Genomic DNA, 22,231 nt, shown 5'->3' on the forward strand with positions numbered 1-22,231 from the left:
GAAGTGCCCTGCACTTCTTTGCCGAGGCAGTCAATTTACGCGTCGTCGTTTGACAGCTGTCAAACGACGACGCGTAAATTACAGGTCGTCTGCACAATACGTCGGCAAATCCATTCAAATGAATGGGCAGATGTTTGCCGACGTATTGTAGCACTATTTTCAGGCGTAAAACGAGGCATAATACGCCTCGTTTACGCCTGAAAATAGGTCGTGTGAACCCAGCCTTAGGTTTATCTTTCCCTCTTCCTTCATCCACTGCTGAATTTGATGGACATTTGTCTTTTTCAGCTGTAATATGTAATGTCTAATGACAGATTTGCAGAAAAACCATAGGAGATTCAAAATGTCCAGCAACCCTGTGTTCTGTAAGGGAATTTTATTTATTCAAAATAGTACTATTTATAAAGAATATAATCTTGCCGTTCCCTAATTTGATATTGTAGGGTAAATTCATATTTATTTATGTATTCAGTCAAGTCGGAGCTGAACTGTTCTCAATATATATATAAAATACATTCATTTTATGCAGTTTGACTACTATAAGAAAGGGTTAGATGTGTGTTTGCAATTGAGCACAGTTTCTTCCAGTGAGAAGGCAATGCGAAATGTAGTAGCACGCAGTTTCTCACTTACACCACAAGGTGTCGCACACGTTCCTCCGCAATGAGCGCTGATGTGCTGATCTGGCACAACACTAGATGTCACCTGCAGCTGATTGAACAGCAGAGAAGGAAAGGCGATAGGATGCTATAAAAGTATCATCACTGACACATGCAAACTAAAAACTTGGCAGCCAAGCTCAGGATGGCTTCTATACCAACCTCGTGGGTGCACTTTCCATCATTGTCTTTACATTGGGCAACAGGAGACTAGATACATGAAATGAGATAAGTGCTCTGACCACCAAGCATCAGATTGTCTTGACAAGTTGAATCCAGAATTGAAAAAAAAAAAAGAAGGCAATAAGAGGAAAATGCTATTAAATGTAAGTGCATTGAACGGTTCTTTGCATATTCCCAAGGAGCTAGTATTGGATCGTCCTCCTTGGGTGGCCACAACTCTTGCTGCCATTCTCATCTTCACCATCGTAATTGATATTTTGGGAAACCTCCTGGTCATCTTATCTGTGTTCAGGAACAGGAAGCTGAGAAATGCAGGTAGGTACCAGACTCCTCCTAAAGTTATTGTGTACAACTCTCTCCAAGGCTTGATCATTCTTAGCACATATAGTTCAATTAAATTGGTCAATATTTTACTCTCCCAGGGTGATAATATAACAATCTCCGATGCCTTGGATGTCATATGAGATGTGTTCATAAATGGATTCATTGAGACAGGATTAGATAAAAAAGGAAAGGAAACTTGTGTAATCATTGAATTTCTCCTGTCTGGGCTGTTCTAGAATTACAGACAGTAGACAACTCTAGAGTTCAATAAGCAGAGATATCCTTCAGGTTACTTTCTAAAGCTTTGATTTCTTAGCTCAGAATATTTATTTTAAGATGAGATTTAAGTAATAGATGTATAAGATTCATTGTGTGAGTATAGCTAGCAGAAAACAGCAATAAATAATAATCTGGAAGTAGAAAATGGTGTTTTGTTATAATCCCATAATATAAAAGACCATTTTCCTAATATCTCCTATTCTAAAGAAACACCAGTCTGGTTGTTCAATGTTACAGTTAGGACCACTGGAAGGCACTGATGTCTTCATGGTTTCCTCAGGTCATAGAGGGAAACAAAGTGTGTGGCTCATGCAACATGTACATTTAGACATTGACATCAGTGAAATTTGGAACTGCTATCCTATAATGATCACAAATCAGCTGCATATATAAGCCAATGAGTTTCCCCTACTGTCACTTTACACTTCTAGGAAAGATTGGTATCAACCAATGACTTTGACAGGTGTTGTCATCCAGCTTGCCTAGAGTCCTGAATAACAGCCACACTGGGGACAGTGCTGCATAACTGTGCAGAAAGCCATTCTGAATTTTTTGAACACTGAGTGACAACCGCAGTGGGTTCTGACAAAAGTGGAGAATTCAATTAACTATTTATTTCAGTGATATATTGGTGTTAAATATTTGATTCATGATTTGCACCGTGTTTTCCTTTATTTCCTTGATGTGTTACTTTTCATAATTCTAAAATCTATCTTTCTGTGTCTCCTGTTAGTGCTAGACTTGGCAGATGGCATCATTACATTTGGGAGCATAAAGAATTAACCATGTTTTCCATAGACATGTGCTGTTTCCACAGATAATAATGATTGTGCCCTAATTCCTATAATGCTACTACACTCAGTATAAGAGGAAAGAAGGGAGAGAATATTGTCATTTCTCCGAGGTTCCTTACTGCCATAACGCACATGAGTCTGTCAGCAATAAGTCCACATAGAGAGCATGCACTTTGTTACCGCTGCTTCAGCAAGACCATTTTCTGCTGTTAAATGTTGTAAACTGCCAGCGCTGAGTATTTTCTCATTACATCAGAGCTTATAGATGTTAGTTCTTGACAGATGGCAAAATGAATTTGTGTTTTTCTTATTCAATTTAAAACTGGCCAATTAACAACTGCGATCACTGTGATCACTTATTGTTCATAGGGACCTTGAATTGACAACCAAGTCACATACTATCAGCAATCACTAAACCTTCCAGGGAAATTGAGACACATAGATCTTGGGGCTTACTATATGTCCGGACAACCAGGTTCTGTCTAGGTGTTGTTGAACTACAGGTACCAGTATGCGTCGTCACCTCAAACCGTAGGTGAACTGATTCTCAGTGGCTACGGCATCAATAACAGATGATATGCTTTATATAAATCCTTTCAATATCAGCAAGTTGAGGTGAGTTCCCTTCATAGGAATCAGGAATTGTTCAGTTATTTAAATGTCCACTGTAGTGGACATGATCAATCACATAGTTGTTTGCCCAATGAAACAAACTTTGCATACAGCAATAGTATTAGTGAATATAAGAAACTTTATAATATATCTTATTAGAGAGAAATGCCTCTTTCTCTGCTTATCAACCCCCCTCCTAACAGTTCACTTACTCCGAATTTACTGCTTTTGAACATCATTTCACTGAGGGATCAGGTTAAACCTTCCCATAGAAGTCTATGAAGAGGGTAGAGAGGGGAACATATAATATCCTGCTCTCCTATTTCTATGTGTGCAGTGTATAGAAGGCATTATAGAGGTTAGGCTCAGCCCACTAGATTTGCAAAAACTGATCATTAAAGATAGAGCCTGCAGAGGATAAAACTGGTAAAAAAAAAAAAAAAAGGCAGGATACAGGTCATATAATGGCCAGAAATAGTGATATTCCTCATGTACACACATAGGACAGCTTATTCTCAAAAGTCTCCTGAAAGGTTAGGAATACTTTACAACAAATATAAATTTTAAATGTACAAATTGTTTTTGTTTTTTCATAAATCAGTATTATATTTAACATTAAGAAACCTTATAATATATTGTTAAAGAAAATATTTTTTCTCCACATCTGTAACTGTTCAGAAACTCTGCACTCACAGATAAATCAGGTCAACTAGGAGACATGAAAGTTTCAGTCTCAATAAGGGAAGAGGGGAGGAGGCAGCCTGCACACACATACACAAGTCTCTTCTGGAGGAGAACTATTTTGCCTGCTGGGCATATCATCTTCTAGTATTGGACTCTCACACTACATCAGAGCCTGAATAATCAGCACTGCTCAGTCACTTCAGTGTAAAATCTTATTTATAATGTCCTAAACACTCTACTACTGTGTCTGCGGGGTGAGAGGGGGTGTGCGTGCAGACTGGCTGCCAGTTCTTAGGTCTCATGATGGAGCAGATGATTGATCACAATATTTAGACTGGAAGAACTTTGAGGACTTACCCAGGACACTGTTTAGGATTTTCTGCCAGTTCATTAGATGCTGCCACAGAATTGTGAGCTGGGGTCAGGGTGCAGTGCTTCTGACACACTCCGGAGCAGTACACCCTATCCCCAGAACATCACAGCAGCTAGTTCCCATCATTTCTGGAGCTTAGTGCAGGAAAAACTGTCCTTCAGGGATGGAGACTGTAGAGCAGGAAAACTACTAAAATATATGTAATACAGGTTACATTGGGGTCAGGAATTCTGTTATTGATTTTGTACGCATATATGACGGCAGCAGTTCACATAGAATCATGGGTGTACTTGAAATAAATTAAATGATTAATGGGGTTGCCCCACTAAGACAACACTGTTCCAAATGCAATTTAGGACATATGGACGTCTATGAGACAGAGTAGAGACTCCATTTATCTTGAAATTCCTCATTCATGAGTAGAATACAAGAACTACAGAATCAAAATATTTACTGTAACTGTATCTACTGTAACATGTGATGCAGTAGGAGAGGGGAAGCAGAGGAGTTGTAACAAGGGCTCTGTTCACATCTGCATCATCATTTCCATTTTTCTGTTCCATCATAGAAACAAATAAAATAACGGCACATAATGGACACCAACAATGCCTGACGGACTATCGACTTTAATGGGTTCCGTCTGGTTTTTATCATGTATTCCGTAATTTCAAGGGGAAAAATAGCACAGCCTCCATCGCAGATGTGAACATAGCCTTACCAAAGCGATTCAGATTTGTATTCTTTCAGGTGCTGTGCAAATGTAAATCACTGTAATAGCTGCTATTAGTGTTTTTCACCCCCTGAAACTCAGCATCTGTTACATAGAAGTGACCTAGAAATGACTGAATAGAATAGTAAAAGATTTTTAAGGGGACAACTCAGGAGTTTATACAGAATTTTTTATTTTAGGGTTAATGGTATTATATTAAAGGGTAAAAGGAAAGACTTGATGTACATTGTCTTGTAATCAATAGTAAACCTACAGCAGAGGCTCTTACACAGAGTATCCAGGAGACAGACAGCATGGCTGTCTCCACTTCTAAAGTTTCTGTTTAATGTGCAGAATGAGCCAGTGGAGGTTCAGGCTACAATATCTCAGGAAAGAAGAAAAATCATGTGATGGAGTTTGTAGGACATGAGATACACGTTAAGCAAATTGTTAATTGGATTTCTATGTGGATGAATGAAAACAATGGAAACAAAATTTTGTGGTAAAACCTTTTTTGTAAAGTATGAAGTTAAAATGACTAAGGTGGCACTGAATTTAGACAATATGGAAGGAATTTATCAACCAGAGAACTGGTGTAAAAAAGTCACGAAAGGGCCCAAAACTTTTGGGCACCTTACCCTACCCTTGCGACTTTTGGAGAAGAGGACTTTTCCAAAGGGTGTGGGACCACCATGGTCCAAAAAATGTATTATAATTTACGCCAGAATCCTGGGGTGTAGCCAGGGATGGGATTCAAGTTTTTAACAACAGGTTCTGTTTTGCGGATAAAGACATACACGTCGGGGGGGGGGGGGGGGGGATGATTCTAATAATAAAACAATTACGATATTTCAAATACGCCCTATATTATTAAAGTGAACTCTAAATAAAGAAATTCCCTGTCCAGAATGTTTTAGTGTGGATGTCCACACTATGTATATAATTGCATAAGCGTACATACATACCTACCTACCTACCGACACTCATTATATTAAGCTCACCCATTACGTACAGAGCTATATGCGCACATTCAATATCCTAAGCGTGCTCAGCCCATTTAGTTAGGCTGTGAACTGAGAGAAGGGTGAAGGACAGTGCGGCATGCGCAGTAAGCAAATCTCCCGGCTAATGCACAGATATGGTGCCAGCAGCAAGCTCGGTAGATATATACAGCACCAGAACAAAGCCAAGTACATAAATACAACACCAGAACTAAGCTCAGTACATATATACAACACCAGAACAAAGGCAAGTACATAAATACAACACCAGAACCAATCTCAGTACATATATACAGCACAAAAACCAAGCCAAGCACATATATACAACACCAGAACTAAGCTCACACATATATACAGCACCAAAACAAAGCTCAGTACATATATACAACGCCAGAACAAAGCTCAGTACATATATACAGCTCCAGAACCAAGCTCAGTACATATATACAGCACAAAAACCAAGCCAAGTACATATATACAACACCAGAACGAAGTTCATACATATATACAGCACCAGAAGTAAGCTCAGTACATATATAGAGCCTCAGAACCAAGCTCAGTACAAAAATACATCACCAGAACCAAGCTCAGTACATATATACAGCCCCAGAACAAAGCTCAGTACATATATGCAGTACCAGAACCAAGCTCAGCATATAAATACAGCGCCAGAACAAAGCTCAGTACATATATACAACACCAGAACAAAGCTTAGTACATATATACAACACCAGAACCAAGCTCATACATATATACAGCATCAGAACCAAGCTTAGTACATATATACTTACCAGAACAAAGCTTAGTACATAAATACATTACCAAAACCAAGCTCAGTACTGTTTTTATATAATGAGCTTGGTTTTGGTATTGTATTTATGTGCCCACTAAACTATGTAGGGAAGACTATTCAACAATTTTGTCGGCGTATTAAAGAGCATGTGGGGGATTTTGTCAATAAAAGAGACACCCCTATCTCTAAATATGTACATGAGAAACATCATGGGAAAGCAGAGTGTCTATGCTTTCAAGCAATTGAGTGGGTTCATCCTCCTAAGAGAGGAGGAGACTGGGATAATTTCATTTTGAGAAAGGAGGCACAATGGATTTACAGGATGGTTTGCATCCAGCCAGATGGTCTGAATGACCAGGTCAACTATACATGCTTTATATAGGTATCACCCTCTGTAATATCTGCTATATCTTCTTCCGGTGATATATTATCACTTTCACTGGCCCCCTTGCCCTCTCTTGTCCTCTTTTGCCCTCATCTTATCTTTTGTCAATAAATAATAGAGACATTTCCTATAAGAATTTTTCTGTCATTAACAACTCCCTACTGCGATGGTACAGGGCGATTGCATTCTTGAAGTTGTTTACATCTCTGTGTACAAATTCTGTGAATTCTCAAACATGACCATCTTGAATAAAATATTTTTGGTGACGAAAGGCATATATGTAATGAATATATGTACAAATGTAGCAGTGTGGCTGTATGGGTGATATTATGCATTGACATATAACATCTATATATCTCCCTTGTTAAATGTTCCACATTGTATCCATGTGTACAGTACCCATCGATTTTTTTCTATAGTTGGATTTTGCTTTGGGAATTTATCCCTTTTATGTGGTGGATTGGCATGATGTATCATGCACTAGGTTTGAGCGGCTAGGATGCCTACTGTATTGCCATTCGTTAGTGCTCTGAGAATTTGACCCTCCCTGATGACGAGTTTCGTTCTTTCCTATGGAGGCGTTCCCTGCTGCTTTCCGTCTAAGTCCTGTATTGACTGGCAAGGCGGAATGGACGGAACGAGAGGGGAGCAGTGTTGTTTATATAAACTCTCATTCCCAGCTATGGCGTGTTGCTGATAAAAAAGTGCAAACACGCCATTTTGCCTAACTAATAACTGATACGAATTATCACTAGCACAATAGTCAGCATCATCAAATCTTAAATAGACCCCTGATGATATGGGATATAGAAACGTGAAAGCTCCGGACAGTGGGGGAAAATATGTACTGAGCTTTGTTCTGGTGCAGTATATCTGTACTGATCTTGGTTTTGGAGTTGTATATATGTTCTAAGCTTCTCTTTGGTGCTGTATTTATGTATTGAGCTTGGTTGTCATATATATATACTGAGATTTGTTCTGGTGTTGTATATATGTACTGAGCTTTGTTCTGGTGCTGTATTTATGTACTGATCTTGGTTCTAGTGTTGTATTTATGTTCTGAGCTTCTCTTCGGTGCTGTATATATGTATTGATCTTGGTTGTTATGATGTATATAACTCCAGAACCAAGCTCAGTACATATATACAGCACCAGAACAAAGCTCAGTACATAAATACAGCACAAGCACAAATGCAGCTCAGTACAGAGATTATTTGCAAATTCAGTTTAACCTGCCATATAAATTTGTACGGCATAAAATGACAGCTCCCAGTATAGCCAGAACGATGATAAGGATATGCTGGGAGTTGTTATTTCACAAAAAAAGTATGATACACCCATCATCCCGCTGCAGATCATACAGTAACTACAGTACTTCTCAGTCACAGGGAGAATAAACATTTACATTTAGTGACTCACTGGTGACGACTTCTCAGACTGGAGTCGTTCTTTTTCTCTTTTCTTTGGTTCTCTATGATGACTTCTCCCGGCCACGACCCATTTCTGCAGAGTTTGCAGCTCAGATGTCTTTAGCTCCGCACTTTTCCAACATTTCCGCACTTATAAACGAAGATAAAATTCTCATTGTGCCGCACTCTATGCTCCTAAATATAATAGTATCATACACTGTACCCCCGAACATAATAGTGCTACACACTGTGCTGAATATAATAGTACTATACACTGGGCTCCGGAATATAATAGTACTATACACTGCGCTCCTGAAAAAAATTGTATCAAACACTGTAAAGTAATGCACCACATACAGTGCCCCTTGTAGATAGTGCCCCTCATAGAGCCCCCTGTAGATAAGGGCCTTTTACACCTGCCGATATTCGGCTGGTGCAGCGATTGGCGATTAACGATACATCGTTGATTGGCGCTCGTTTGCTCCTGTGACATGGAGCTATGGATGGGAACGAGTGGTTGTTACTCCGATCGCTTGTCTCCATAGATTATTATCGTGGCGGGAGATGTGCTGCCGACAACGATATTTTACTTTTTATAAAAAGATACGACCAGCAGATGATCGAGCGTTTGCTCGTTCATCTGCTGATCGCTGACCTTTTTACACAGGGCAATTATCGGCAATGAGCGTTCTATGAATGCTGGTCTGCATGATAATCACCAAGTGTAAAACCCCCTAGAGTGCCTCTCATTGAGTCCCCTGTAGATAATGCTCTCCGTAGTGTCCTCTGTAGATAGTGCTCCCCGTAGTGCCCTATGTAGATAGTAGCGTTCCCTGTAGATAGGGCCCCTGTGGCATTATTATTGTTCCCTATAGATAGTTCCCCCTGAGGCGTTCCCTGTAGTTAGTGCCCCCTATATAGTCCTCCCCTGTAGTTAGTGGCCCCTATATAGTCCTCCGCTGTAGTTAGTGTGGCTATATAGTCTTCCCCTGTAGTTAGTGCCCCCTGTGGCGTTCCCTGTAGATAGTGCCACCTATATAGTCCTCCCCTGTAGTTAGTGCCCCCTAGATAGTCCTCCCCTGTAGTTAGTGCCCCTATATAGTCCTCCCCTGTAGTTAGTGCCCCTATATAATCCTCCCCTGTAGTTAGTGCCCCCTATATATTCTTCCCCTGTAGTTATTGTCCCCTATAGTTAAGGCCCCCAACACTGCCCACAGTAAAAGGAAAAAAACAAACATATACTTACCTGTCCCATTGCCGCGCCATTCTCCAGCGACGGCAGTCCTCCAGCGCAACGACACAGCGTCGCGATGACGTCATCGCGCTGACTGCATCCTCACTAAAGCGCCAAATGGCGAGGCATCATCTGCCTCGCCAGGGAAGCGCTAGTCAACTCAATTGTATTTGCTTCCTAAGGATTGAGTGCAAGGGACCGGTTCTGGATTCCCACTTCACCCCGATTCTGCGAACCGGGTGTAATTTTAACAGCCGGTTCGGGGGAACCGGGGCGAACCGGGACGAACCGGCCGGATCCCACCTCTGGGTGTAGCAAATTAGGGGCCCGTGCTGGGCCCTGTTCCTTCTCCTTCCTCTCACATCAGCCTACCCCTCCTTCCCCATCCCCGTCAGACAAAAAAAAAAAAGTATACTCATGTCACCACTTCTCTTTGTTTCTCCCCTCCGTGTTCCCTGACGCCGCGCAGCATCATGGCTTTGTATGTGACACAGACTGATGTCGTCGAGTGCTTTGTCACATATAAGGCCCTGACGCTACACGGCATCTGTACCTTGTATAAGCTGTGGCCTGCTGATGAAGCATTAGGGGACACAGAGGGGAGTAGTGAGGTGAGTATACATTTTTTTATATTTTATGTCTGATGGGGGGGGGGGTGGATGGCGCACAGCTGTTGTTGTTACAGAACAATTGTGCCGCACAGCCAGCTGAAAGATGAGACACAGGTGTGTAGTGCTTCTCTCGCCAATGATTTGTTTATTATGACTTTCGTATCTTCGACTGTCCGTTCGCCACTGAGGGAAATCTAGATTGGAGCTGGTGTAGATTTCCGCTTATGCCGGGCCCTGGTGCAAATTATAGTAATAGCATTGGGCCACTGGTGGCCCGCCCCTTCGACTAAGCCCCACACACTTTTTAAGAAGCGTACCGAGAGCGGCGGAAACCGTTTAAAAGTCACAATTGATAAAGTTTATCCTAAGGTATATTTTCATAAAGACTACTCCTTGTCTTTGACGGATTTCAGTAATTGGCAGGGATCACCCATGAAATGCCCGCCCTTAGAGCGACCCTTTTGTCAAAAACAAAAACTGTCCCCAATGGCACCGGCTGATGATGTCAGCGCTGTGTCCATCCAAAGACAGAAGAGGGGGTGGATACTTGTCTCAGACTTGCAGACAACGCTATCCATATGCAAGTCTGACATCGGTGACCATCTTGGATATAAGAAAACGGGGACCAGAACGTGAGGAACAGAGCCAGGAACAAGCAGGAGAAGACCACTAAGTATGTTAAGTATAATTTTGCAGTTTATAGTTAATTTTTTTGTTTCTGACTGGAAGTCGCTTTAATTCCTGTACACTTTAAATACTGTTTGCAGCCAAAGTTTTAATCACTTTCTATGTATAACTATCTATATCCAACACCACTGCAAACTCTTTCCCACATAAAACACGCAATAGAAAATGATATAATACTTGGTTTACAATAATCTAGCACACTGCAGTGAAAAACTTCCAGGATTGTATAACTCCCCAATAATTTTTATTACCTAATACCTAATATAGGTACCCCTCATTTGAGACTCATTTGCTTCAGTAAACATGCAGCAGGTTCCTGATATTTTCTTTTTTTAAACTGGGATTTTATTTGCATGTAGTTTGCAATATTTTCATCCTTGCTGTAATAGAAAAGAACTCTCTCTCTCTCTCTCTCTCTCTCTCTCTCTCTCTCTCTCTCTCTCTCTCTCTCTCTCTCTCTCTCGATGAAGCAATGCAGATGACAATGTTGGAATACAGATATATGTTGCACTAACTAATGTGTCAAATGTTGTCTATTTGGAAATTCTCAATAAAAATTGAATGTTTAAATAAAGACATGAACAGTCTAGAATTTTTAGGCTAGGTTAATTTTACCAGTGAGAGATAGATTATATTTAAAAAAAAAACAGAAAATCACATAGTCAAAATTATATATATTTATTTGCATTGTGCACAGAGAAATAAGTATTTGATCCCCTACCAACCATTAAGAGTTCAGCCTCCTCCAGACCAGTTACACGCTCCAAATCAACTTGGTTCCTGCAGTAAAGACAGCTGTCTTAAATGGTCACCTGTATAAAAGACTCCTGTCCACAGACTCAATTAATCAGTCTGACTCTAACCTCTACAACATGGGCAAGACCAAAGAGCTTTCTAAGGAGGTCAGGGAGAAGATCATAGACCTGCACAAGGCTGGAATGGGCTACAAAACCATAAGTAAGACGCTGGGTGAGAAGGAGACAACTGTTGGTGCAATAGTAAGAAAATGGAAGACATACAAAATGACTGTCAATCGACATCTATCTGGGGCTCCATGCAAAATCTCACCTCGTGGGGTATCCTTGATCCTGAGGAAGGTGAGAGCTCAGCCGAAAACTACACGGGGGGAACTTGTTAATGATCTCAAGGCAGCTGGGACCACAGTCACCAAGAAAACCATTGGTAACACATTACGCCATAATGGATTAAAATCCTGCAGTGCCCGCAAGGTCCCCCTGCTCAAGAAGGCACATGTACAGGCCCGTCTGAAGTTTGCAAATGAACATCTGGATGATTCTGAGAGTGATTGGGAGAAGGTGCTGTGGTCAGATGAGACTAAAATTGAGCTCTTTGGCATTAACTCAACTCGCCGTGTTTGAAGGAAGAGAAATTCTGCCTATGACCCAAAAAATACCATCCCCACTGTCAAGCATGGAGGTGGAAACATGATGTTTTGGGGGTGTTTCTCTGCTAAGGGCACAGGACTGCTTCACCGCATCAATGGGAGAATGGATGGAGCCATGTACCGTCAAATCCTGAGTGACAACCTCCTTCCCTCCACCAGGACATTAAAAATGGCTCGTGGCTGGGTCTTCCAGCACGACAATGACCCGAAACATACAGCCAAGGCAACAAAGGAGTGGCTCAAAAAGAAGCACATTAAGGTCATGGAGTGGCCTAGCCAGTCTCCAGACCTTAATCCCATCGAAAACTTATGGAGGGAGCTGAAGATCCGAGTTGCCAAGCGACAGCCTCGAAATCTTAATGATTTACAGATGATCTGCAAAGAGGAGTGGGCCAAAATTCCATCTAACATGTGTGCAAACCTCTTCATCAACTACAAAAAACGTCTGACTGCTGTGCTTGCCAACAAGGGTTTTGCCACCAAGTATTAAGTCTTGTTTGCCAGTGGGATCAAATACTTATTTCTCTGTGCACAATGCAAATAAATATATACAATTGGCACAATGTGATTTTCTGTTTTGTTTTTTTTAATATAATCTATCTCTCACTGGTAAAATTAACCTAGCCTAAAAAATCTAGACTGTTCATGTCTTTGACAGTGGGCAAACTTACAAAATCAGCAAGGGATCAAATACTTATTTCCTTCACTGTATATATTTGTTGAGGAATATGGCAACTCCTCTATTTGAGATCCCCTCCACCATGAACTCAGTAATAATATTAATGAACAATACTATTTTTCTGTCACCCCTCTTAAGAATCGGCAGGGGAGAGAAGAGATGAGTATTCTTTTTTTTTTTTTTAACCATATCCCCCCATATCCACATTTGTCTTTTATGTTATTTTTTCCGCTCTTTACCATGTGGTAAAAATAACAAATTAACGTTATTCTACAGGTCGGTACGAATACAGCGATATAAAACATGTATAGTTTTTGTTACGATTTAGTACTTTTGCACAATAAAAATATGTTTTATGGAAAAAGTAATTTTTGTGTCACCGCATTCCAAGACTCTTTTTATTTTATTTTCCTGTTGATGTTGCTGTATGATGGCATGTTCTAAGCGAGATGGGTTGAAGTTTATATAAGTACCATTTTGGGGTAGGTATGATTTATTGACTAATTTTTATAATTTCTTGGGTAGGAGGAAATGGAAAAATAGGTGTCTTTTATGCCATGTACCATGTGGCATAAATAATAGTTTATTCTACATGTTGTTATGATTGCGGAGGTAACAAATATTTTTTTTTCTGGTGATATATTTTAAAAAATAAAATAATTTTTAATGAAAATAATGTTTTTTTTTTTTTTTTTTTGGTGGTGACTTTTTTTGCTACAATTTATCCAGCTTATTTTTCCTTTTTTTTTCTGTCCCACTAGGGGATTTGAAGCAGCAATTGTATGATTGTATCTATATTCTTTAAAATACTTACAATTTTAAAACATTATTGACTTTCATTATAGCTCTGTCATCGGCTAATAGGTAAATGCTAATTGCAGACTTTGGGGCCTTTATTATGCCATGGTAACCCATGGGCACAATCAGGTCCCTGTGCGCAGATGGGCTGTCAAAGAGAACACCTTAGATGCCACTGTCGCTATCGGCCGCAGCATCTAAGGGGTTAAATGACGGAGATAAGAAAGTACCCTGATCTCTGCTGTTTAGAGTGGGGCTGCGGCTGTGTGCTTTAGAGACATACACATCACAGTAGAATACAATTTGCTGCAATTGTGTGAAATATGGTTCATCCTGAACACTAAATACAAATATTAAGATTTATAAATATAATATAACAAAAGTTTTGCCCAAGGACCAAAGCTTTCTTGCCAACTTTAAATAATATTTCCTTGAGTTCCTTTGAGCTTTGTTATTTGACGTATACTGTCTTAGAGATGTTTCCTGCATTTGATCTTCCTACTGTCTATCTCAATATAATTCAAGTCATCATGTGCTTCTTAATCCCTTCTTCATAAACCAAGGTTGTGGTGAGAATCAGGTGACTTCATCATGTCTCATTAGACTGCCTCCATCAACTATCTCTGATGAATTAATTAAAATGGTGTTAATAAAGTGGTAGAGGGGGAGTTGTAAGCCGTCTACGTGTTCGGAAAGTTAGGAATCAAAGATATTTGGTTTAGAAGTTACTTTCCGTCAACTGATTCGTGATATTTTATGATACAAATTATTACCACATGAAAGGTAATTTTAAGGTTCAGAATTAGAGAGAACGGCATGCAACAGGGGTATACACAGAGGCTCCATAGCAAAACTTAATACGGACAATTTTTTAAAGTTAATATTCACTTTACAACAGATCTTTATAGGGCAAGCTTTTTTAATACTGATGCACTATGCGAGCATTTCTCTCGTGTGTAACAGATTTATCAACATTATCCCTGTACGTGACAAAACTGGCTGCCTATAGCCACCACTAGGGGGAGCTCAGTGAATATGAATTCATACAGCTGCTATTGAACTCAATATAAGCTGTAAAAATCTATGCACTGAGCTCCTCCTAGTGGTGGCTTCAGGACAATGCTATAGCTCTATGCCACTAAACAGGAGGAGTTCCCCTTCTCAGCAAGGCCCCACAGCAGCAGCGCGGTCTGCCTCTATGGTGAATGTGCCACTGGCATGCAGGGTGGTAGATGTTATGTATCTAATAGCTATACAATGTGAAATCACAAGAGGAAAGGTTTCTGCTACACCAAACTGACTCCAACCAGGAGAGAAATCCATCTATATCCCTCTGCAATTACCAAACCGAATGTTTTAAATGCACTAGCACAGGAGTGGGAGGGAGAAAGGAAGACAAAATCGATGTCTCTTTGCTGACAAATGGAAGACTTCTATTTTTCATTCTTGGGATCACACTGTGGGACAAAAAAGTGGTAGAAGACAAACTCCCTGGGCACCCCTACAGTATGTCAACAGGTAATAGACTGGTACATGTCAACTAAACATGACAGACAGTTTATTATGCCATATAATCCAGTTCACTAATATGTCAGCAAGAGTACCTCCAATCTGGAGATGCCCCTTAAGGTTGGAATATTTAAAAAAGGTTTATTATTCACTTTACTTTAAAGGGGCTCCACAGGGATACAAAATGTGTCCAAGATATTAAAGTAGTAAACTTCTTTCCCGTCGCTCCACCGGCAATTTACGTTGGGAAATGGTATTTAAATATGGCGCCTGCTCAGAAGCAGAAGGAGCACCATAGCTGCTGGGCCTCTGCTGTGTTACACAGCAGGGACCAAGGGGCAATGCTTGCGATCATAAAAATTTATGATCACAAGTGTAATGTCTATGGCCGTGGACCGTCGTCTTGACTTACACTCTGATGGCCGCGGCCATGGACGAGTGAGTTCCTGGTGGCATCTCCCTCCTGTGAGACGTCGGCACTCACTTCCTGGTCCGGTCCTTAAAGGGCCAGTACGCGCACAGTTGCAGAATACTGCAATTAGCCCAGAATGCTGGACTATAGAAGGGGCTCTGCCCTCTCGATTCTTGCCTGAGTGTTGTTGTGTTACCTTTAGTTTGTCATTGCAAATGGTCTCCTAGTGTTTTCCAGTTCCCAGTGTTACCCATTCCTGCTGCCTGTACCCTGTATCCCGTGATACCGTGCCCCTGTACATTCAAGAGTGGAAGTCGTGTTGTGCCGTCCGCTGCATCTATTGTGTCGCACCCCTCCGGGTGTTCGTCTACTGTTGGAGCCTCATCTTAGCCTGAATCCACCGCTACTGTCTACATTGCCTCACGTACCCTTTCTGAACTATAGACATTGCCTTGTACCTGTTTGGCCAGCTGCTATCCCGCTACGCGGTACAGTCCAGTGGGTCCCCGCACCATGACAACAAGCATTTAACACCTCAGATGCCATTTTCAGATGTGACTGCCAGCATCTAAGAGGTTTTTACTGTCCCTTTCACTTCGGGACCGATCGAGGGAGCCGGTGTATTCCTCTAGCAGTTGGGAGCCTTGTGAATGGAAAGGAAGATTGCTATTGAGCTCTGCCTGTGGCAGGTCTCCATAGCAATGCACTGATTTTGCCATTTTTTTTGCCACTTCAACCCTCAAAATTTTTTTTTCGAAAAAGTGATCAAAATGCCAGATATTCCCCAAAATTGTATAAATAAAAACGACATCTTTCCACGTACAAAAATACGCTTTACAGAGCTCTATACACAGAAATGTTAAAAAATTTAAATCTAGCCGTTTGGATATGTTTCATTTCCTGTGGTTGCACTGCGGATCTGGAAGAATGCCGGCTACTGATGACTGTTTAGTTAATATTGGAACAATTTCGATGGCATAATATTGTTATTTCAAGATAGTACTTTATTAGTCCCATAAGGGAAATTTTATTAGATTCCTCGATTATAACTTACAGGGGCTCCAATGAGTTAATCTTCAAAATAATAGGGTGTGTTTTTTGGGAATCAGCAGGTTGGTGGCAAGACACATCTTTACTATTTATTCACACTATGTGCCTTGGGTGGCACCAACTATTAAGTCTTACGTATATTTATGTAGTCCCTGAACAAAGTAAAAATAAAACATTGAGCAGTGACAGGTTTCTGCTATATTCTTATAAATGGCCTTCAGCTAGTACACAGTATAAGTACTGCATACAGCAGGCATTTTTCCCATTCATGACACTTCCTCGGTAATACATTATAGTCCCTCTCATTTCTATAATGGCCTGAGTACTGGAAACCCTTGCTTAAGAGCTTTGAGTCATTCTCTACTCTTCCTTCCAGTTGCTAATGTCATCCATGGCAAGGTCATGCGTCCCTGGGTGAAGAATGACATTTATGTCTTCTCACAGACAAATGCTTATTCATAAGAGTTGACCTGAGCTGTGCCGCTGGGTAGGAACATCTCACGTACCTTTACTTTGATTTTCTTTACATTTTTCACTCATTTAATTGGAATAAACCTAGAGGATTAATATCCTTGCTGTCTTAGTAAAGCTCTCTGTAAATTTCAAACTCCTCCATTACTTTTGTAATAAATTTACTCTGCTGGGATATTGTTGGAAATCTATAGAGAGATCCGCTGTGTCCTGTGTATATCATCTGCAATATTTATCCAGGTTAGAGTTCATAAAAAGCCCATGTTAAATCTAGGAGCCTTAATCCAATGAAGGAAATTCTCAAGAACAATTATCTCCTCTGGAATATATCCTATCATGATGATGTGTGAGGGACATGTTATTATGGTGGTTCCAGAAGATAAACTCAAATAATTATAATGCTAGTTATTGAATTACCTAAAAAAGAAAAAAAGTTTTGTTACATATCATAGGCTTTTCACATTGCAGATCCCCCATAAAAAAAACTGTGTCAACAGGGCCTTATAGTACAGGCTGAAAACCCATACAGACCTAATACTTCTCACAGAATGTATCCAGTCTAGGCAATCCAGACTGATACATTTTACCTACAACTGATACATTGTAGCCAAATATCTTTACGGGTGAGAGGTTTGTGTTGCTGTTGTATTTATAATGTATATGCAGAGGCTTGATACATTATAGAAAACGGTCAATTATGTAGAATACGGTCTGTAAAGGTTTTTAAACTCTGACCTCTAGATCCTTAAAATGTTGAGAAAAAGCTCTTACAAGAATCTGTTATACTTCAACACTCTTTTGGCAAATATTTTATTGTCAGGCTGGATCTAATGTTGATAAATATATGTACTCACTCTCTCCTTGTCCAGATGCATTACTGCCTTATGTGAAAAAACCAATACCTAGAAATTACCTAAAGATATTCCATCCAATCCTTTCTCTTTACTGTGTATTTTTCGTCTACAATATTACAACACCGAAAATATTTTAATTTGCGTGTATTTCCTGTGTATCATAACTTGGTTATGTATAAATGTATGAAAGCAATGCATAAGGCCAATCCACTGAGGCAGAAATATGTCATTATGGATAAAAAAAGAATGTAATTACAGCAACAATTATTGATGCTCTCAGGCCTTCTATTAACATTTTTCAGTCTTCTTTTCATGAAAATTGAATAATTGGCTGTTTTTACACATAAAAAGGTTTGAGAATGGCAGCACTCTAAAGTATAGAGCAAGTCAATGACAGTGAAGAGCAAGCTTTTGTCAGAGTTTACCACATGCCCCCATAAGACCACCTGTAGAGTGATGGAGAAAAGACTGTTCTCACTAACATACATTTATCTGAGCACTAGCGAGACAATTAACAACACTGCTAATAGCAACGCAAAATGACAAGCAGTGGTGATATTCCTGACGTGCCTGTACAGTATCATTCATTCCACTGCTCACTGTCCTATTATGATTGATAAAGCTATGTTATGGTCACATGATGAGCTAATATTTTATATATATATATATATATATATATATATATATATATATATATATGTATATATATATATGTATATATATATGTATATATATATATATATATATATATACTGTATATATATATATGTATATATATTATATATATATATATATATATATATATGTGTATATATATACTGTATATATATGTATATATATATTATATATATATATATATATATATATATATATATATATATATATATATATATATATATATATTGTAAACAGTCAGTGGGAAGACTGGTAGAGGGTAGGTATGTGCCACTGAGATTTCTTATCTCAGTGGTGTAAATCTCTGGGAAGTTCGTTGCTCAGCAAGGTTAGTTGGTGAGCAGGAGTTTTTTAGGCTGGATTTCAGGGTCCGGGATTTAGGAATGGCTGTAGAGATTCTGGGTGGGATGGCCATTCCCATACCTCCACTCCAGGTTTTGGTTTCTAGAGGTTCTGAGTCTCAGCTGGCCCTGATTAAAAGGGAAGCTGACAGTGTGAAGAGAAAGGGTATGTGCACACACACTAATTACGTCCGTTACATACGGACGTATTTCGGCCGCAAGTTCCGGACCGAACTCAGTATGCAATAAACAGATAACATTATAATCTATAGGTGACACATGCCCCTATTAGGCTTCTGTTTAATGCATACGTCACTTATAGACTATAATAGTATCTGTTTGACATATACGTCATGAAAGGCTATTGAAAAGCCCATTGCATATACGGTAAATGTATACCTGTGACATATGCCATACAGGGGCATCCGTCACCAATAGGCTCCCATGTTTAAAAAAGGTATACTGCACGATATACAGTTTTTGCAAAACCCTCGGAATAGAATAGCGTAGTTAGTCTACTACGCTATTCCAATAATAAAAATACCTCTTTGGGGTTTTTTTAAGCTTCTAATATTGCCCTGATGTACACCACCAATATAGAATGTTCTACGCTATTCCATCCTTTAAAAAAAAAGTAAACTGATGTATACCAGCCCGACGGAGGCCAAAAAAGAAGTCTTTAGGCCTCCGTTGGACTAATGAAGCCATATGGACACATCTATTGAGCTTTACCAGCGTACTTGCTAAACATAAGACTGTTATAGTAATGTTGTGTTTCTATTGTACTCCACGGTCTAAAAGGGTCATTAAAAGTTCAGCTTTGTTAGCCCAGACACAAAACTAAGTAGTAAAATCTAGTTTTGGCTGGTTCATAAAGGAAGGGGTATAGGAGCACTCTTTGTTCCTTTTGAGAGACACATCTGGGTGTATCCTACTAGTAATGTGTGCATGTTTTCTTATCTCTTAAGTTGTTACTACAATTGGTTATCGACGCCCGACTGCTGTCAAATGATAAGTGTTGTGTCAAATGATGCTCTAAAATGTACTCCCATTTTGTTATACAATAAAAGAAGGGGGCTCAGGAAATGTCCTTAGAGACTCCATCACACCAACCACTGGTGTCTGTGTCTGCTCTTCGACAATTGTCGTCTATTACAAGTAGGAACACAGGGTGGACTGATTTGATAGCATTTGTCCATCGCCTAACCTTTGGATTACTCTAACAAGCCCAAAGCCAGAATTTTTAGATATTGACAAATATTGTTTTGTGTCATATTCTGTGATTTGATGTGTATTTTCTACAAGAAAAACATTTTTTTTTGCCAGGGTAGTCTGGACCTACCCATATAATGGCAGTCTTTCTTTGTAGCCTGAAGTATCGACCCCCCCAAGAGCAGTTTGGCTGTGCAGTCTGGAACTTCCCTTATGACAGCAGTTTGGCTGTGCAGTCTGGACCTTCCCTTATGACAGCAGTTTGGCTGTGCAGTCTGGACCTTCCCTTATGACAGCAGTTTGGCCGTGTAGTCTGGACCACCCCTTTATAACAGCAGTTTGGCTTTGTTGTCTGGACCACCCCTTTATAACAGCAGTTTGGCTTTGTTGTCTGGACCACCCCTTTATAACAGCAGTTTGGCTTTGTTGTCTGGACCACCCCTTTATAACAGCAGTTTGGCTTTGTTGTCTGGACCAGCCCTTTATAACAGCAGTTTGGCTTTGTTGCCTGGACCACCCCTTTATAACAGCAGTTTGGCTTTGTTGTCTGGACCACCCCTTTATAACAGCAGTTTGGCTGTGTAGTCTTGACCAATCTTTATAACAGCAGTTTGACTTTGTTGTCTGGACCACCCCTTTATAACAGCAGTTTGACTTTGTTGTCTGGACCACCCCTTTATAACAGCAGTTTGGCTTTGTAGCCTTGACCAATCTTTATAACAGGAGTTTGGCTGTGTAGTCCGGACCTTCAACTATAACAGCAGTGTGGTTGTGTAGTCTGGAGAGCTCCCTATAATCACAGTTTAACTGTGCAATCTGTACCCCCCCCCCTTATATCTGCAGCTTGGCTGTGTAGTCTGAACCTTCCACTATAACAGCAGTGTGGTTGTGTAGTCTGGACCACCACTTATGCATTTTAGGGACCAGGAGAACGCAGATAAACTGCTTTACAGAAGCTAGGTAATTTCTACAGTATTTTATTTCTTCTTACTAGGGGAAGATACTGCACGACACAAACAAAGCACAAGAGCTAATTCATTTGGAAATTTCTTTATTTTCAAATTGACCAATTATTTATTAAAAATATAGTTACATGGACAGGAAGGTGGTGGTTAGCATTGTGCCATACATTGTCTCACATCATTAGAGTAATGCTCGACGGCACAATGTCATTTATATTAAACATCATTATATTGTAAGTATATAACTGCTTCATTAGTGTACAATTTGTCAGTTTCTGCTGCCATATTTTTTATTAGGGTCATTCATGTAAAAATTTAAGTAATATGACAATTCCTCTTTCGGAGCACAAAATCCAAACCAAATACTAGAGATTTATTAACTTTTTATAATCTACCCGGAAATTCTTTAAGCCCTGTTATTTCCTAAATCCATAGTTATTTCCTGCTTTGACATTTCTGCTTTTAAATCCATATAATGATATTTCAATGATTTATTCTTATCATCTTGCTCCTCCAGGCCTCACAATGCTGAAACGTTCTATGTAATATGAGCAAAATCAGGGGCGTTTCTAGGGTCTTAAAAGATCAGGGGCACAAGCACCGATACATATATTTACCGCTCCCCAAAAAAAATGAATAAATTTTTACATACATATCAGAGAGAGCATATCAATAAGACTAAGGCTTCTATAACTTCACCGCTCGATAGAATTGAATGCATTGTCTCAGCAGATAGTATCACACATGATAGGCTTAGATACATGACCCCAGCAGACAGTATCATACATGATAGGCTTAGATACATGGCCCCATCAGACAGTATCACACATGATAGACTTAGATACATGGCCCAAGCAGACAGTATCACACATGATAGGCTTAGATACAGGGTCCCAGCAGACAGTATCATACATGATAAGCTTTGATACATGGCCCCAGCAGACAGTATCACACATGATAGACTTAGATACATGGCCCAAGCAGACAGTATCACACATGATAGGCTTAGATACATGGCCCAAGCAGACAGTATCACACATGATAGACTTAGATACAGGGTCCCAGCAGACAGTATCATACATGATAGGCTTTGATACATGGCCCCTGCAGACAGTATCACACATGA

At 39.9% G+C, this 22,231-nt stretch overlaps 1 protein-coding gene across 1 annotated transcript in view; it reads left to right on the top strand.

The window, feature by feature from the left end:
- The first annotated feature begins 794 nt into the window (after positions 1-794).
- Positions 795-22,231, top strand: part of MTNR1A (melatonin receptor 1A) — a 209,875-nt gene continuing 188,438 nt past the window's right edge. The window contains exon 1 of the mRNA XM_075849632.1: positions 795-1,157. Within this exon, the coding sequence (XP_075705747.1) occupies positions 974-1,157 (184 nt within the window). The 5' untranslated portion in view covers positions 795-973. The remainder of the gene's footprint in view (positions 1,158-22,231) is intronic.

This window comes from Rhinoderma darwinii, chromosome 1, assembly GCF_050947455.1.
Source record: "Rhinoderma darwinii isolate aRhiDar2 chromosome 1, aRhiDar2.hap1, whole genome shotgun sequence".
Taxonomy (NCBI): Eukaryota; Metazoa; Chordata; class Amphibia; order Anura; family Rhinodermatidae; genus Rhinoderma; species Rhinoderma darwinii.